General features: G+C 36.8%; 1 protein-coding gene across 3 annotated transcripts in view; it reads right to left on the bottom strand.

Annotated features, from left to right (window-relative positions):
- The window catches only part of LOC149410557 (uncharacterized), a 101,235-nt gene that overhangs the window by 13,469 nt on the left and 70,392 nt on the right, over nt 1–17,374 (bottom strand). Inside the window, exons 2-11 of one of the 3 annotated variants that reach the window (XM_089648399.1) lie at nt 15,132–15,306; nt 13,590–14,251; nt 12,068–12,257; nt 9,114–9,309; nt 7,086–7,162; nt 5,512–5,725; nt 4,615–4,747; nt 4,036–4,153; nt 3,631–3,817; nt 3,117–3,264 (exon numbers count right to left, since the gene is read on the bottom strand). In XM_089648399.1, coding sequence (XP_089504525.1) covers nt 3,117–3,264; nt 3,631–3,817; nt 4,036–4,153; nt 4,615–4,747; nt 5,512–5,725; nt 7,086–7,162; nt 9,114–9,309; nt 12,068–12,257; nt 13,590–14,251; nt 15,132–15,306 — 2,100 coding nt within the window. The remainder of the gene's footprint in view (nt 1–3,116; nt 3,265–3,630; nt 3,818–4,035; nt 4,154–4,614; nt 4,748–5,511; nt 5,726–7,085; nt 7,163–9,113; nt 9,310–12,067; nt 12,258–13,589; nt 14,252–15,131; nt 15,307–17,374) is intronic. The other 2 variants (XM_089648401.1, XM_089648400.1) reach the window with 2 other exon arrangements.

Here is a 17,374-nt window from a genome sequence, read left to right as displayed (position 1 = left end):
AAATGATCAAAATCATTATTCTTCTCCCAAACACCAATTTTTTTGAAAAAATATTTTTACTACTTGATTATAAAACATCGACTTTTCTCTACTTTCATGCAATATACATGAATTATATATGTAAACCTTGCGGAAAAAATTCTCTAAATGATAGTGCAAGCCCTATTAATATCCGTTGGGTAGTTTAGAAGAACTGAGCGCACAAACAGACTACTACTATTATATACTGTTTAGAGATTACATTAATATTTGGCTAATTTATATAGCGCCGTTTTCGTGAGATATCACCTCAAGGGCGCTGTGTACATGTTTGACACAGAGTACATTTGACTTCAGATTTCGTTCGACCAATCATGGAGCGTTTATACAGTATATTGCCGTGGTAAGTAAAACACACAGTGTCTTCCTTGAGACTCTTAAGCTATTGGTTTTAAATCATTTTTCAAGAATGATTTATTAATTCTTAGAGTTAAAGTGAGGCACGAAATAAAAAGGCGTGTGGTGAAGTTCACTGTGTTTATTGAGTCAGTTGCCGAGACGAGGAGATGACGTAGGACAGATGTTGAATACTCCGGTTGCTGCGATGGTGTGGTGGTCAAGCGCGGGTCAGTGAGTTGACGCCGGGCGCTGGTGACCGGGACTCGATGACTGTTAGGCACTGGCGATCTGGGGGATCAATACTCCAGTGCTGACGGAAGGCCGAAGGTGCGGCGGACCTTGTAGGCAGTTGAACGGGAGCGGCGTAGACCAGTGAGGATGCTGCGTGTCCTCGTGGTGGTCATGGTGGCGTGGAAGAAGCGCTGATCAGAGACACTGGAACCAGGGCGCTTGTAATCCGAGTAGCGCTTGCCAGGGACGGCGATCTGGACAAGGCGCTAAGATGATGTCCCGATGGAGTCCATGATGGTACGGGCGAAACCGGGAATATTGTCCTTTGCGCTAGTAAGAGGAGCGCGAATGATCACTCGTTGATTCTTGTTAAATGACGGCGGACTGATGACTGACTGACTGACTCGCTGCGTCGGGTTTATTTATACTGTTCGGCCGGTGGCAACAGCAGGTAGTTAAATGGCAACTAAATCGAGGCCACTCGCTCGGTCTGGACCTTTCGCGAAGTTTCGACGGCGCGGCAATTATGCCTAGGCGGTAGACTAGGACCTTCTGGCGAGTTCTCGTAATGTAAAAGACGGACTTGCAATATTATTGTCGTCGATAGACAAGTAGGTGCTTGTAGTACGTAGGTTGCTCTGTTTTGATTTCGACTGCGAGTATGTACCTAAGTAGCAAATAGCAAGTACGTACCTAAGTAGCGTCGAGCTGCTTATTATTAATGAATTAATCTGGATTCTTCTGCTACAGATATTAGCAACTAGGAATTTTAAAGCTTATACCGACTTGTTGGAATTATCAGCATGCAAACTGTGAATTAAAGTGGCGTCATCTTGCCGAAGAGTTTAAGAGGCATAGGTGAGAAACATCTCCGCTCTGTGCGTATAGATAATCGATGTTCCCAGATGTCATTTCTCGATGAGCAATATGGAATTCGCTTGCACCACGCGACACATGATCAGGGCCGGCCCTGGGCCAAACGACGCCTAGTGCAAGTAAAATTTTGAAGCCCCTTATCAAAACTAGTAGACGCCTAGGTAGGTGATCACTGTTAATCAATAATATTCGGATGATTTGTATTTTGTGTATCACCGTGTTATGAAAAATAACCACAAGGGCGATGTGTTAGAACTGTCAGGTGATAGGTATTATCAGAGCCTTGACAATTCGGTGCCCGGAGCAGACTGCTCCAATTGTGCCCGCATAGTGCCTGCCCTGCACGTGATCCAAAGAATGAATATTGAAGCCGGTTGAATTTAACTTAATACTTTTATAGTATTATATAAAAAAAAGTATTAAGTTAAATTATATTTATTGCTTTGATTTTTGGTGGAATTATTATTTTTAGATTGACTGAAATTTTGGGAGTGCGTTGCCGCCACTTTTTATAGATAAAAGAAGAGGAAGAGAAAACGTCAACTTTGGTGGGGGGGATGAAGGGGAGGTAGGTAAGAAAGAGGGGGTAAAAGTAGGTATGGGGAAAGGGAATATGTTTAAAATGGGTCTATTTCATAGACATATGAATATTAGTAGACCTGCCCTAAGTGATTAAAAGCGTATTATCCCTACTCCCCATACCGGTTCCATTGGAGCCGGCTGTGCTCGCGTATGGCCTCAAGTGAAATTTGAAAACGTGACGTCATCATTCTTGTGCGAACTATGGTCGAGGCATTATCGGTTCATTTTACGAAATAACACGGCAAAATGTTGACCTAATGCTATGAAAACTTGTAAAAATAGATGTGAAAAAGAGAATAAACCCAATTGTCGTATTACATTCCATATATAAGCATTATTTTACTTTATTTTAAGCATATTCACATTGTATAATATGGATCAGTTGTAGAAACATGTCTGGACGCGAAACAAAAAGCTGGTTGGTTGCTGGGAAGTAAATTATGAACATTTATAAAAGTGTCTTAAGTAAATACTTAAACGAAATATTCGACTCTGAAAATAGAACCGAATTTTTTTGCCGAATTTGGACTTCGCAAATTTGTTCATAACGTGGCGAGTAATTTGCGCTCCCATGTAAAAATGTCTATTCATTCAAAAGCAGATTTTACTTTTAAGAAGTAAATGGTGATATTATAATGCGAGATGCCTATTTACTGTCAGATTGATTTATTGACGAATCACAGTCAGCTTCACCCCCTTCGTTCTTCAACAGTTGATTTTACCCCTCGCCATTATCTTCTCGTCTATTAATTCCTATGTCTGTGGTCTATTTGATAAATTGTTTATTTAATAAATTGGTTTGATTTATTTTAAAGTATTTTAATTATGTCTAATATAGATATGTATATTTATAGATTAACCAGTGATTCCTGACATCAGTTGAAGAAAAAAATGTAATTAAAATTTCTGTATCCGGTGACTTTTTTGATGTTGTTTATTTTTTTTTTAATTTTTATTATCCTATTCTTTCCTAAATTGTTTGAGAGACCACAAAGACGATGTGGTCTAGGTCTAGACAGGGGTAGAAGATGATGGATAGATTGTCTCACTTGTGCTGGTGCTGTCTCTCCGCTGCATGGAGCTGATCTTGTACAGTCTCCGGTTAATCCTCTCCAGCTGGTCGATCCGTGTCTCCAGGTGGCCAGTCATCTTACACAGCTCCTTTACAGCTCCTACGTTCTCCATGAATATCCTTTCCTGAAATTAAAAATAAATGTTAAAGTTATAATCTACAAAATAGATATGAAACATATCATGTTAATTATATATTTCCTGGGTCAGAGCGTACTGTCTTGTCAGATTCAGTGGCCAACCCCAATATAGAAACCATTATAAACACGAGCAGCTTGCGTATGGTTTCTCTAATGGACAGCACCACTTCACCCACCTATCTGACGGCTTCAGGCAATCATGCCGCATCTCCTGGGCTATGACCCTGTGTCAGAGTACACCGTCTTGTCAGATTCAGTGGCGAACCCATATATATTCAGCCAAAAATATATAATTTCGGCATACCTCAAGGTACAGTCCTGGGACCTTTACTATATTTATCATCTAGCCCACCTTATTAACGACAAGCAGCTTGTGTATGGTTTCCCCATTGGGTAGCACCACGTCACCCGCTTCTCTGACGGCTTCGGGTAGGACCTGCCGCACCTCCTGGGCTATGACCCCCGTATCAGAGTGCACTGTCTTGTCAGATTCAGTGGCTAACCCCGAGTGGATGGCAAACTCAGGGTTATAGCTGTATCTGTTGGCCAAAGGAAAAATTATAGTTATTAATATAGTTTAAAGATTTCTACATAGTCTGAGTGTTGTGATGTTGATTTTTATATTTAATTAGAATTAGAAATGTCTGTACAGCTGTCATAAGGAGGATTAATAAATAAAGACAATATGGGAGGAAGACAAAGTAGAAGATTTGGGGCCATAATTTAGGATAATAAATAATTATGTAAGTATTATTACCTCACAACGCGGATATTTTGTACATTCCTCAACTGCTGTGCGGTATCACACTCTTGAATATCTTGCTTGGCTCTGGCGTCACTTGGCTGTACAATGTGGCCTGTTATTTTTAGGTTACCTGAAATTAAATACAACAATAGATACATACACATTTAAAGAAGAGTGTCGGTTGATATATATATTTTATATCCAGATAGATGAAATTTTGCACCCTTGATTTTTTAATCAGGAGGAAGGTCACTATCTACATGAGATTTCGAAAAATCATCCGCATCCCGTAAAGCAGACTTTTGATATTGCATGTTGAAATTTTGCACACTTGAAATTCAAAATAAAAGGAAAATTACTGTCTACATCTGATTTTGAAAACTCTGCGTAAAGTCCGGGCACGCCGTGGGCAAGTACAATAATAAATTAATCAAATCACATTAGTTACAACGCAGTGCAGCTGAAACTGGTTTAATCTTTGAGCAAAAGGGTCAAAAGGGAGAGAAACCACAAAGTGGGTAGGAGATTGATCCTGCAGAGGCATAGGATGTAAAAAAAAAGGTTGTTAGGTAAAGAAAACAATTTTCTCACCGTGTATGACGCATGTTTCATCAGGCCTATCGGTATTTACTCCAACTCTTCCAGCATGGAATATGCTGTCCGGGGTCACTCCCCGCTGCCAACAAAGGTCCACATCCGATTCAAACTGGCCCGGATTTGATGCCTGGAAATCAGAATATAATAATTAGACATAGTTCTAAAACTGTCTGAGAAGACAAGTTCATTCAGCAGGTGAGGAATTTAGTAATACAGAAGCGTAATGCACAAATTCGAGAGTTTGCAGAGATGGTAGAGATAATCGCTCACCAAAAATTGAGAACTCCAACTCGAAAATGAGCAGGAGAAATGGAGGAAGATCACCGATGCACAGGTCAGAGGCACCTGGAACATCGGTGTCAGTGGCTATCTGGTTGAAACCACTTAACCTCTTCCCGCATGATGGCATCACCCGTTGCCAGCAAATTCTAAATGTTATTTTAACTTTGGTTCTTTATTTTTCGTCAAAGAGATATCTTAAAAGTGTCGAGCTATACTTCACAAATTTTTGGTTAGATGTCGAACACTGCCCTTTTACCCAATTCAACATGAATGAACACAGTACCTACCTACATCCGATTTCGAAATATTTTGACGGTGCTGTTTTGCTAAACAAATGAATTTGAATTTTCAACGATAAAACACTGTTATCGTTGGTAAGAATTTTTTCAAAAATTAATGAGGCCTTTCTTATTTTATTTTAGATGTTTTTTCAAAAAAATATTGTTCCATTAATGCATGACGTACACATAGATGCCACAAACTCTAAAACAAGCAAAAAAAATCTATGTAAACAAAAATAAAATAAAAGATGATTTTTTTATATAATTTATTTGTACATGCGGCAAAAGGTTCAGATGGAAGGAAGTAGGGCAGGGTAGATTGACTTACCCGCACAATGATCCTCTCGCTGGCCTGGCTGGCCACGGGGTAGTGGTGGTCGTGGGTGTGCGCGTGCAGCCCCACCACCAGCTGGAAGTGGCGCTGGTCGGGGTTGGGCTTGCCCTTCTTGCGCATGTTGTTGCAGGTGGTCTCACTGAAGTGCAGGCGGCCCACGGTCACCTTGGTCACCTGACCATTCTGCAGCTCCACCCTGGGCAGAAAACAACTCGAGGCATCAGTCAAGGAGCTCTAACATCCACACACAGGTACATCACATTCATTCGGATTTTTTTAAAATTTTCATCCTCTCGAGCGACAGTGTATTTCACGGCAACATTTCCGGGTATTCGGTTTTGGATTTATTTTGGAAAATTAATATGGAAACACATAAACTGCTTGCTGTTGTGTAACTCTCAAAATAAATTTGTTTTAATTCATAGAAATCACCTACCTATAGCTACCCTAATTTGGGTAGCTCATTATTGCTCAAGGGCATTAGCGGTGCTACCCAAATTTGTGTATCACAAAATATGCCTTGAAATTTTTTATTTTTTTTCAATATACATTTATACAATTTATTTATTTATTAATTTCCGGGAAATCGACAGTTTAAATTTATTTCAGGTTGTAAGTATTATTTAGCCAAAATAAAACCAATTATGAAAATTATTAAAAAAGACGTTAGACGTTAGATTTGAAAAAAATCGCAGTTTATCTTTAATTGCAAATTGGGCATTTGTCTAGAGTTTTTTGCTCTATTAGAAGTTGTGTTTTATTAAATATTTTCACAATTTTCTCTTAGTTATTATCGCATTGTAATATTAGCGCGCTTCTCTAATATTTATATTTACATATCTCCCTTTGTATTATTTTGATCGCAGTATATTGAATCAATTAGATACCATTAGTGCCACCTGTGAAGGTTAGGTTATATTGTTTATGAAAGTTTCTCGCCTCTGCTATTTATATTGTTAAGTCGCGTCGGCAAGAACAATTCCTGTATTGCCGCCTGTTGAATTTGTGTCAATGTAGTTTGACAACAGATTTTCATATAAAAGGTTAGGTTTCCTTAAAAACGCTCTCTTGCCACTAAACAATCAAAGGTTTCACCATCCCTAAAGAAACACAGGAACCGGCCTGTACCAAGTGTATTTCACCTGTAAAAAGTATTCATGTTGTGCAAAAAAGTGTGTATTCATTGTGAATAAAATTATTCGAATTGTTCTCAAACAACGGAGTTTAATTTAAAAGGACCCTACAATTTACAACACCCTTTCAAACCATCTTCTTCTTCTTTTGAACGCTACTACTGAGCCTTAAGGTAACAATAACCCTTTACCCGCATTCTTGATGTTTATAAGGTAATGTGTGGATGTGGCACTCTTTATGCCATTCATAATATTTCTATGAAAATGACTGCACTCGTATGTGTGTAGCACTTAATTCCGGACATTGTATATGTGCATAGCGTTGAGGCAAAGAGGTTAACAATTCTGAACAGACAATACATTATAATCTATATTGAACCAGGAAGAATTAATAATTTGTCATGAAGAAGGATGCATGAAAGATATGACACTTACAATACAGGATGAAAGGGCTTCTTCGATCTGTCCGACTGGCTCTGTTCTACTTTTATTGTTTGGTTTGGCGCCTCAACCTGGAAAGCCAAATAAAAATGTATTAAATATACAGAATAATACAAACGGTGTCATGAAATTCATAGTAAAAGAAGAAACCGGTGAATCTACATTACATTTGAAGTCGGTTTTGTAGCATAACTTTTTTTGATTTGAGCTTTTGTTTTAGGACGGGTTGTTTCGAAGAATTTGAACAATTCATCAAATTTCAACGTTCATTTTCCAGTTCTGTGAAAGATTTTTCAAGTTCTGTTTTAATATCGGTTTTGTCAAGCAACTGGCCTATAATGATATAATAACAGAACTTGAATAGGACTTTCACAGAACCCGGAAATGAACGTTGAAATTTGATGAATTGTTCAAATTCTCCGAAACAACCCGTCCTTAGAGTAAGAAAATCAAATAGGTTAAATTTGAAAAATTTCTCTAAAATTTTTTTTAACTCTTTAGTTGCAGAAAAAATGGAAAAAAGTTTAAAAAAAAAAGAAATCGAAATGTTTAGATCGAAAATGATTTTTTTTTTGGGTTCTCTATGTCAGTGTTCCGCAAACTTTTTGTGTTCAAGGTACACCTATCAAATCATGCAATTTTAGAGGTACACCAAAGAAAAAAGCAATGTTTATTTAATATTTATTTATTACTAAATCAATACATATACCTAATATGAAAATATGTTTAGTGAGAAATGTGAGCCTGTTTAACTGAGCACAGGCGATCAAAATTTGGAGCAATCGTTGATAAGGCTGCTCTCATCTCTCCATTGATCGTCCTCAGGCGTTCTCTTTTTTTTGATTTAATAGTAGTGAGAGTTGAAAATCCCAATTCGCATAAGTAGGTTGTGGCAAATGGATATATATTTTAACAGCATGCCAAAGCAGTGGATACTAATTTTTTAATATGCATCCAAAAATGTGCTAGCTCTACTTTGGAAAATTTTAGTTTTAATGTCCGATCAGCTTTTAACTCAATAAATTCTTCCTGCTCGTTTATCGGTAAGCGTCCAAGGGAAATGTTATCTGAGAGTGGATTTCGTAACCAGTCCATAGGTTGTAGGTAACACTTAGGAAAATAATAGTTAATTTTTTCTGCTAATAGCTCCAAGTGTGTTTCACTATCAAAGCCTGCACTTTGATTCTGAATCGGCAGTCATGACACTTGGAAACAATTCATTACTACCATTGACAGCGTGGTTGATCCATAATACCAACTTAGCGTGAAAGCTTTCAATTTTGTCCAAAGACGTTAAAATATAAGAATTCCTGCCTTGCATTTTTCTGTTGAGCTTATTTAAATGAGCGAATATGTCCGCCAGATATGCAAATTTTACTACCCATTCTTCTTTTTTAAACACAAGCAAAATCTGAACCCTAGGCCTCTAAAAACGTCTGGGAGTCATTTTTTAGCCCGTAAATCCCGAGAAAGCCATCGTACTTCTGTATGAAACAGAAGTGACTGATATTATCTCTCATCTGCTCCCATTTGCTTTCTTATTCTCTTCACAATACCTTGAATTTTTTCCGCGGCACACCAACTGATGACCACGGTACACTAGTGTGCCGCGGCACATGCTTTGCGGAACACTGCTCTATGTGATGTAGATTCACCAGTTTTTCGCTTGTATCATCAGTTTCCAGATACCATGTATAACAATATTCAGAATAGGAATAAAGTAGGAACCAGTTGTTAACTGCATTTATTTTCTGCTCCCTTTCAGCGGCACAAAATGAATTGAAAATTTAAAAAAAAACACACATACCACTTCGTCTACGGTGCCATCTCACCTTTTGAGAAAAAGACTCAGGTACTTGGCGGGAAATGTTGTGGAACCAAGAAGCATGGCCAACATAATCCCAAGTTTACTTAGGCTACTGTCAAATGGATAAGGTAAAACGTGAAATAGTACAATGTGTCTACATAATGGGCTAACAACGGGAGCTTTGTATGCAAATCATCTCCAAAATTTTAATTTACCTTAACTCCATAAAAATGCAGATGGAAGCTGGTTATCTTCTTGAAGCCATCTTGTGTCTTGACAAAGTGTGCATCGCCCCGCAGCTGAGCATGGCAAGTCACCTGGAAGTGGTTCTTCTTCTGGCAAACAAATGCCTCGTCGGAGTTGGAGAAGTTAAAGCCTTTATCTGCGTCTACTCGGTAGTGGGGTGGAGGGCTAAAGACAGAATGGGAGGTTAATAAATCATCCTAATGTTAGATTGCAGTACAACAGCTGTGGATGAATATGACAACCTTTATCCCTAGGCAATTGGGAAAAAAAATTCGAATCGTGATTGGCCGCACTAATAAATCTCTTTGTTATGATCGACAACTAACTGGCTGAAACACCTGTGCATAATTCAAATAGGGTGTATGAAGGTACCCTACATAAAAATCTCCCCACGTTTGATTGACTTCGTTCCATTTATTTTCTGTTTTTTAAAAATTCTCAATATGAAGAATGATTTTTGGTGTAATAAGCCGTGTTTCGCTTCTTCCTCCTTTGCCCTACATTGTCTTGCAGTGTCCATCATCAAGGCAGATATGTAGATTGTGAATCTGCCATGACGATGGATCCTTTAAGATTACCTGAAATGTTGACTACAGAAGGAGGTAGCGAAGCATGACTTATCCCAAAAACCAATTTTCATAATAAGATAAATAAGCATACGGAGAACACAATAATATAATTAACACCAGTTTCATAACTGGGAAAACCTGAAATAACTTTTATACCAATAACATATCTAGGAAAACTTAACTTATATACTGCAAGAATAAAAAAGCAGGAAAATATGGAAATATTTACACATACCAATATAATTAGGAAAATTTAACAAAGAATTATTTGGAAATCTAACTAACTGTCATGTTTCTTCAACGGGTTATAGGAACAGTTAAAATTGAGTGTGATAATGACAAAATTCATGCGTTCATGAAACTTTGCTTATATTTTTGAATCCTTACTTACCTTCCAATTTATACTCATGTGTTCAATTTAGTTGTAGGTATATGTACATTTATTATATTGTTATTATTGCTTTTGTGTAGTGCTTTTATTGATTGCTGCTGTGTTGAAATTTTACAATACATTATGTTTTGAATTTTAGCTGGTTATTAGTATATCAGTTAACTTTACATTTTTGAAATTATTAGTTATTAATATATCAGTTAACTTTACATTTTTGAAATTATTAGTTATTAGTATATCAGTTAACTTTAAATTTTTTAAATTTAGATTGTTATTAGTATATCAGTTAACTTTAAATTTTTATTTATTTGTGTTCTTACATCTTCTATTATTTTTTATTTATTATTTACAATATTGTATTTTTTGTAAATCTCTCAGGCCACGGGTACAGAACCCTTAGTTTTTTTAAAATATTTTTTATTATTATTATAATTTTAAGTGAAAATATGTTTTGGATTTTATCTTTATTATTTAGTTTATTCTTATATATGTAAATAATCTGTTGATTTTCCCAAATAAATAAAAAAATAAAAAAAATGTACATTCATCTTGGCAGTGAAAATCTGCACAGCCCGTCCCCAAAAAGCGGTGGAACCCCTCTAGGGGGAGGGGGGGAATTTTCGAATAATATATGTTTACTAACTAGGTCGAGTGCGGTATCGTTAACTATGTTTTCATTCGTGCTGAATCGAATGAAACCACTCCCAAGTCGATAGTATCAATATTTGGTGACATGAGATAGGTTTTTAGGAAAGAATTACGAAAATAACAAGGGTTAACCCCCTGGAGGGATGTTCCACCACTTTTTACTGGGCCGAATCTCCAGATCATCATTTATTTTTATTTATGTGAATACTGCATTAGAGTCTCAACTGGTCCCTACCTTCTGGAGCCAGTGAGACTATGGCATCCTTAATTTGGGGTATGTTTTGAGGCTGAAGGTAGTGGGGAAGGAGATGGGGAAGAAGAAAGTGGGGGAGTATCTGGATATTCAAATCTGGTCACCAAACATGGCTAAAGCTATTTCAATACTGAATGGTGGTCGATACTGAGAGTATCTTCCACTCTGGAACGTGCCGCAAGTATATTATATATTATTTTAAATTAATAAATTGTGAAATAACACAAATTCATCAAATAAAATTTACTTGCGCACGCCGCACAGTGGGCTGAAAATCGCCTTTCATAGACATAGAGACTTGAATTTTCAAGGGTATTTTTTTTGGCTAGAAATGGATTCTGTTGATCATTACTATGCTATAAAATTTCGTACGAAGCGATTGCGTGTACAAATGAAGGAGTTTAAATGAATCTAATCGAATTAAGCATTACAATGAATCATCAACATAAAAAAGTTTTTTTTTCAACATGAGGATTTAAAAAAAAAAAATTGCAAGTTGCGCCACAATACGAAGTATGTCAAAAAAATACAAATAAATAGTAGTATATCTGTGTGCAAGGATAGAATGGCCAACCTTATGATTCCAGAGATAGCCTCATTTTTAATGTCAGTGCCATACAATTTTTTCTTAAAAAAATGATAACTCCTTCATTTGTACACGCAATTGCTTCATACGAAATTTTATAGCATAGTAATGATCAGCAGAATCCATTTCTAGCCAAAAAAAATACCCTTGAAAATTCAAGTCTCTATGTCTATGAGAGGCGATTTTCAACCCACAACCTTCAAATCGCTAGTCGAGAGCATTACCCGTCGACCATAGAGGCTGTTAAAATAACTTATCTAATTTCTCTTGCCGAGAAGAATGTGTGAGCATCTTTTCATGAATGAATGCATGAACATTGTCATTTATTTTGTGCATTTTGATACTATTTTTCGTGCACTCGTAGGCAGAGAGGATGGACAGCCACACAACTCAGTCTCGGAACATAGTTCTTGCTCCATTCACACATTGTCTCTTGCATACCAATAATAATATGATTAGAAAGATATATTTCTTACAGATGTTTGAATGTTTGATCGCACAGCGTATGCCAGCTGGTTTGCTGGAACGGCTGAAACCGGATGCACTGGTAAGCCGGGTCCCCTCCAGGGTCTCCGGGGTGGCTTTCTCCCGAGGGCAGGGCTCCGCCGAGAGTGACCAATACATGAGGTGCGGGCTGGTGGCTGCGGGGCGCCAGCTCTTCTGTCGCTAAGGAAAGTAGCATGATAAAATCATCATTTATAAATCAAAGTGGTAGATACTCTCAGTATAGCCCTTGTGAAAGATAACCATTCCGAATTGAAACATTGCCTGAAATGGCTAAAGGGAGTAGACAAGAGGAGGAGATTGGGAAGATGAAGGTAAAGAAGTACTTGTTACAACATTTTGATTCTGATGGTGGTCTTTCAACAGGGCGATACTGAGATTATCTTCCACTCTGGGAATGTATTTGTAATGATTTGTAATGAATAAAGACAACTGTAGGCATATAAAAAGTATATACGATTGTATGGTCGCACCTAATTATCACCCAATCAGAGATCCTAGACCTTAATGCAAAGGGCCGTTACAAAAGATAATAATGAGTATAATGTTAAGAACCTTTGGAATGCTGCAATTTATTTTAGTATTCCTATAAAAAACAATACCTATAATGCCGCGCTAAGTAAAAACACAGTGTCTTCCTTGAGAGTTTCAATGGAGACACTGTGTGTTTTACTTACAGCGGCAGTATAATTCTTTATAGATATTGTTTTACCTCTCGTAGTAGCATAGAAATAAAAAATATAAGTATATAAAATACAAAACATTACATGTACATTAAAATCGTTATTTATTTATTAATTTTTAAAAAACATGACATATTACAGTGATCTTTGGCTGTCCAACTAGGAGATTAACCTGTTTTAGGACAGTCAGATTTATTAAATGCGATTCTTATTTTGTCTAGTGTATTGACTTTTACTTAATTATTGCACTTTATAAATAATTTGAAAAGTTTTCTTGGTTGATATAAGAAGTTGATATAATAAAATAGGAAAACCCGCAAATATAATTGTAATGGAGGTAATAAAGTTAGACAATACGATTAATCAATAATAACATCATCAAAATCCAAGGCAAAATGAATTTTAAAACAATCAAACCAATAATTAAAGTAAATTAACTTGTAGCCCGATGATATTAACATTGATTCCTAGTAAACAACTTGTTTCTTTATCTTTTATACAAGAGATACATAATTACTTTTTAATTATTACAACCAATGACTATCTATACTCGTATTGTACGTATATAGTGATGAGCTAAGGCTGGGAACGTTGGGTTATCATAAAGAATGCGAAGAGTACTGGAGATTTTTGAGATGTAAATCCTTGTCATACTTGTACAGGGCTTGCAGATTCTTCAATAGTGACAAACTGCTAACCCTGTCTAAATCTCGAGTATGCCCAGAAATTTAAATTGGGCTGGAGCCCCACAATACTTAATTCCGTGCAAAGGAGGTGCATACAAAGTGGATGTTTATGAAATGATAATTACCTGGTTCACATTTAACAAGTGGAACCATCTCCTGTGACAATTTCCTTTTCTTAGCTGCCGGGGTATTCTGCAAACTGGTATAAACCCCGATACACTCTTCTCTGATCAACTGGTTTCCTCCATTGTTCACTGCCAACTGATGACCCAAAATCCCCGAAGGCGAAACCATTCCAGCAACTGACGAACCGTCCAACTGTGACCCGAGATCGACCCGAATCTGCCCCAAATCCTGACCTGGATGACCTAAATCTTGACGACCCAATTCTGGATGTACAAGGTCTTGACGACCGACAATTGAATCATAAATTAATAGATTTCTTCCGTCTAAAATCCCAGTCTGTTCTAAATAAGTCGTCGTCCCGTCGCTAAGTAAATTTCCGTGCATCATGTTAGCGTGGTTGTGGTTTTTTAATTCTGTATAGATCTGTTGATTTTGATTCAACAATCTGTTGTTGTGGGACGGGGATATCGGTATGCTGTGCGTTGTGGTGGGATGTCGCGGGTCCACAACGGTCGGTATGACCGAGTTGACTGCCATCATTTGGTGGTGGATTTGTTGACCTTGGAGGTCGATTGAGGAGGCAGATTGGGAGTTTTGGGTGTCAGGTGGACTGTAGGGATGCTCAGACCCAGAGTCAGGCGGGCTTTCTGGTAGGTGGTGGCTGTAATGAGAAAGTTAATGATTAGAGTTAGGATAGAGAACATTAACTGATGATGCAAGATGTTAGTATGAGAACTAGATAATTAAAACTAGGTACATTCAATATGTAGATTTTATTAGATTTCTTTTGATTTATAGTTTTTTCTTGACAAATTTACAGATTTATAATTGCAGGAAAAAAATGGAATGGGTAAATAAATACATTGGATCGAAACACTAGTTTTTCACATAAAAAATATTAAAAACCGTTGAAACCAATTGAATATATTCTTAAATAAAATTTAATTAAAAGTGGGTAAAACTTAAGATATTATTTGATAAATTTATAAAATAACCATCGTAAAAATTTGTTTGTAAGAAACAGCCAAAACTCTTGAACGGTGAACTCGGACATAAAATTTGCATTGCATTATGTGCATTTTTCAAGGTCAACGCATTTTTAGTAGTTATGAAAATTTATTACAGTTTTATAAATCCCTCCTACAATGTGGGTTTCTTCAAGACCCAGGTTCACTCTTTCCGTTCCTCAAAGAGACGCTCCATATAAGTAACAATTTTTTTTCTTATTGAGAAAAAACAAGACCTCTATGTCTACAATAGTCAGGTAAGATTTTAAACACGCATTTGATGTAAAAATTGCGTTGCGTTGCAGTTCTATTTATTTATGTATAAGGAACGGTGAGTTAAATTCAAAAGTAAATCTAAATGATTCCTACTAAAAATAAAACAAAAACATAATATTTAAAAAGAAAGACAATCATTCCCGGGTTACGAACAACCGGAGAGTGGTAAGCGGAAAAGGTTGCTTTTGTTGTGATGGAGGATATGAACTCATCGGGTGACGCAGATGCGATGTCAAATTATTAAAAGTAGACAGTTACCCTGGCGTTGATCTTTGCTGCTGTTGAACATGCTGCTGCTGATCGGCCTGCCCAAGAGTGGCCGCAAAGTAGCCCGCTGCTGGTCCGCCGCCCCCGGCCTCGCTGTTGATGAAGGCCTCTAGCTGGCTGAAGTCGAGGGCCTCATTATCGATACCGCCCACAAAATCTGAACGACCTGGAAATAAAAAAAATGCAATGTAAAAAAAATATATATATATATTAAAAAAGCATGTATGATACCCATTCTAGTAACAAATCGTCACTGTCACTAAACAGATTTTTTAAAGCCAGATCTACGCCGATCTGAAATTATTGAAAAAAAATTGATGTTGCCAAATTACATAAGGGCTTTCAGCTCCTAGGCCCCAGACAGGCCAATGAAATTGCCCCAGACAGGCCAATGAAATTGAATATTATGTTGAAGTTTTTTCAGATATATTTTTATTTGACCAAATTCGCTAAAAGCGAATTTGAACATTCTTCGGGTATACCAGACACGCCCACAACACACTTCTATCGGCTCATTTCTTCAGTGTCATAATATCCTGCAAATAAAGAGTAACGTACAAGGTTCTTTTTAAAATTATAAATATTGTGTTTTTTTTGAGAAATTTTGTTGAATTGGATTATATTTTCCAAAATCATATTTAACTATGTTAATGAAGACTAAAATGGTCGCCTGCGGTGCAAAATTCATCACCTCAAGTTCTCAAATTCAACTAACACGTATATTAGAAACACTAGATCACAGGGTCAAAAACATATCCAATAGGCAACTAAAACATACAACATTTGGGCGAAAAAGCTTCCTATACCACAGCTCTACCAATAAAATCTCACTCTCATTCAAAAGTCACCACAATATTATAACATTTAAATTTCAAATAAAAAGCTGGATATATAACATAATTAGATCAGAAATAGAAAATATACTGACACCAACAGACTGAAGCCAAAATCACTAAACTATAGTAAAAAACACCGTGTAATATTATATTTATAACTAGCTAACGTGTATAGTCTCACTGGCTCCAGACGGTTGGGAGCAGTTGGGACTCTTGTGCGGTATTCACATAAAAAAAACCGTAAATGGCAGTTGTGCCGTTAATTACAAGTTTCTAAGTGACTAGGTCTGCGCTAGTAACGAAAATAAAACCTGTAGATGTCTGTTATTAAAAACAATGAGATCTCTCAAAGATGCGTGTTTACAATCTAATCTTACGCAAAGATTTATAATCCACTCTAGTTACGTAGAAACTGAGAAGAAAATTGCAGATGGGAGGTGGTAATGTATGGATAAGCACTAGTAAAAGCGTTTTTCACGGACTTCTGACCACGGTGCGCGGTGCCACGCATTCCCCCTAACACGATACTGCCTTAGACAGGGCCGCCTGCGATCAAAAATAACTACATGTACTTCATCGAGAATTTGTATTTACGGTCAATACAAAGTATCTACTCTAAGGCCCAGTTTTTTCACAGAAATTCAAATAACTGCCTATAATATGGTACTAAACTCTACAGCAAAATCCCACTCTCATTTAAAACTCACAGCAATATTGTAACATTTAAATCTCAAACAAAACATGGGGCGATCAGAAATAGAAAGTGCAACTGGCAACAAATAAAACACGGGGCGATCAGAAATAGAAAGTGCAACTGGCAACAAATACAGACTGAAACCGAAACCACTCAACTTACATAAAATATGAACACCATGTAATTAATATAATTATTTCAGAAAAAAAAAACATTTCATAATATATTGATCATTACTTTATATACCTATTCTCTATAATAATAAATTCTAATAACATGTAAATGAAGTCCCAATGAGATCCCAATGTGGATATCAGTATCTCTATTTGTTACGAAAAGGAAGATAATAAAACATTTATAATAATATTAATTATTAACATTAACATTTTCATCTAATGGCCATTTTGTTTATTTGGCAGATAAAAGGTCCCCGTTAAATGCCGATCCTAAGTCCGTTTCAAACTTTGAAAAAATTGTCATCAAAAAAGAATAAGTACAGTTTATTGCAATCAGCGTTTGACGGGGACTTTTCGAATGTCGATGACTTTGTCACACGTGAATTTCTGCGTAACAACTGGGCCTGAAAATAATCGGGCAAGTTCTAGGGTTACCAACCAGGCCTCACGGGTTCAATCCCCTGTTAGCTAAATCCTTTATCATTGCACAAACAACATTTTCGCGCTATAATGATGGAAGTAGAAAGA

Source organism: Hesperophylax consimilis, chromosome 27 (assembly GCF_061612785.1).
Source record: "Hesperophylax consimilis isolate HC1 chromosome 27, BYU_Hcon_1.0, whole genome shotgun sequence".
Taxonomy (NCBI): Eukaryota; Metazoa; Arthropoda; class Insecta; order Trichoptera; family Limnephilidae; genus Hesperophylax; species Hesperophylax consimilis.
The sequence above is the reverse complement of the archived record's forward strand: the minus strand, read 5'-3'. Positions and strand labels throughout refer to the sequence as shown.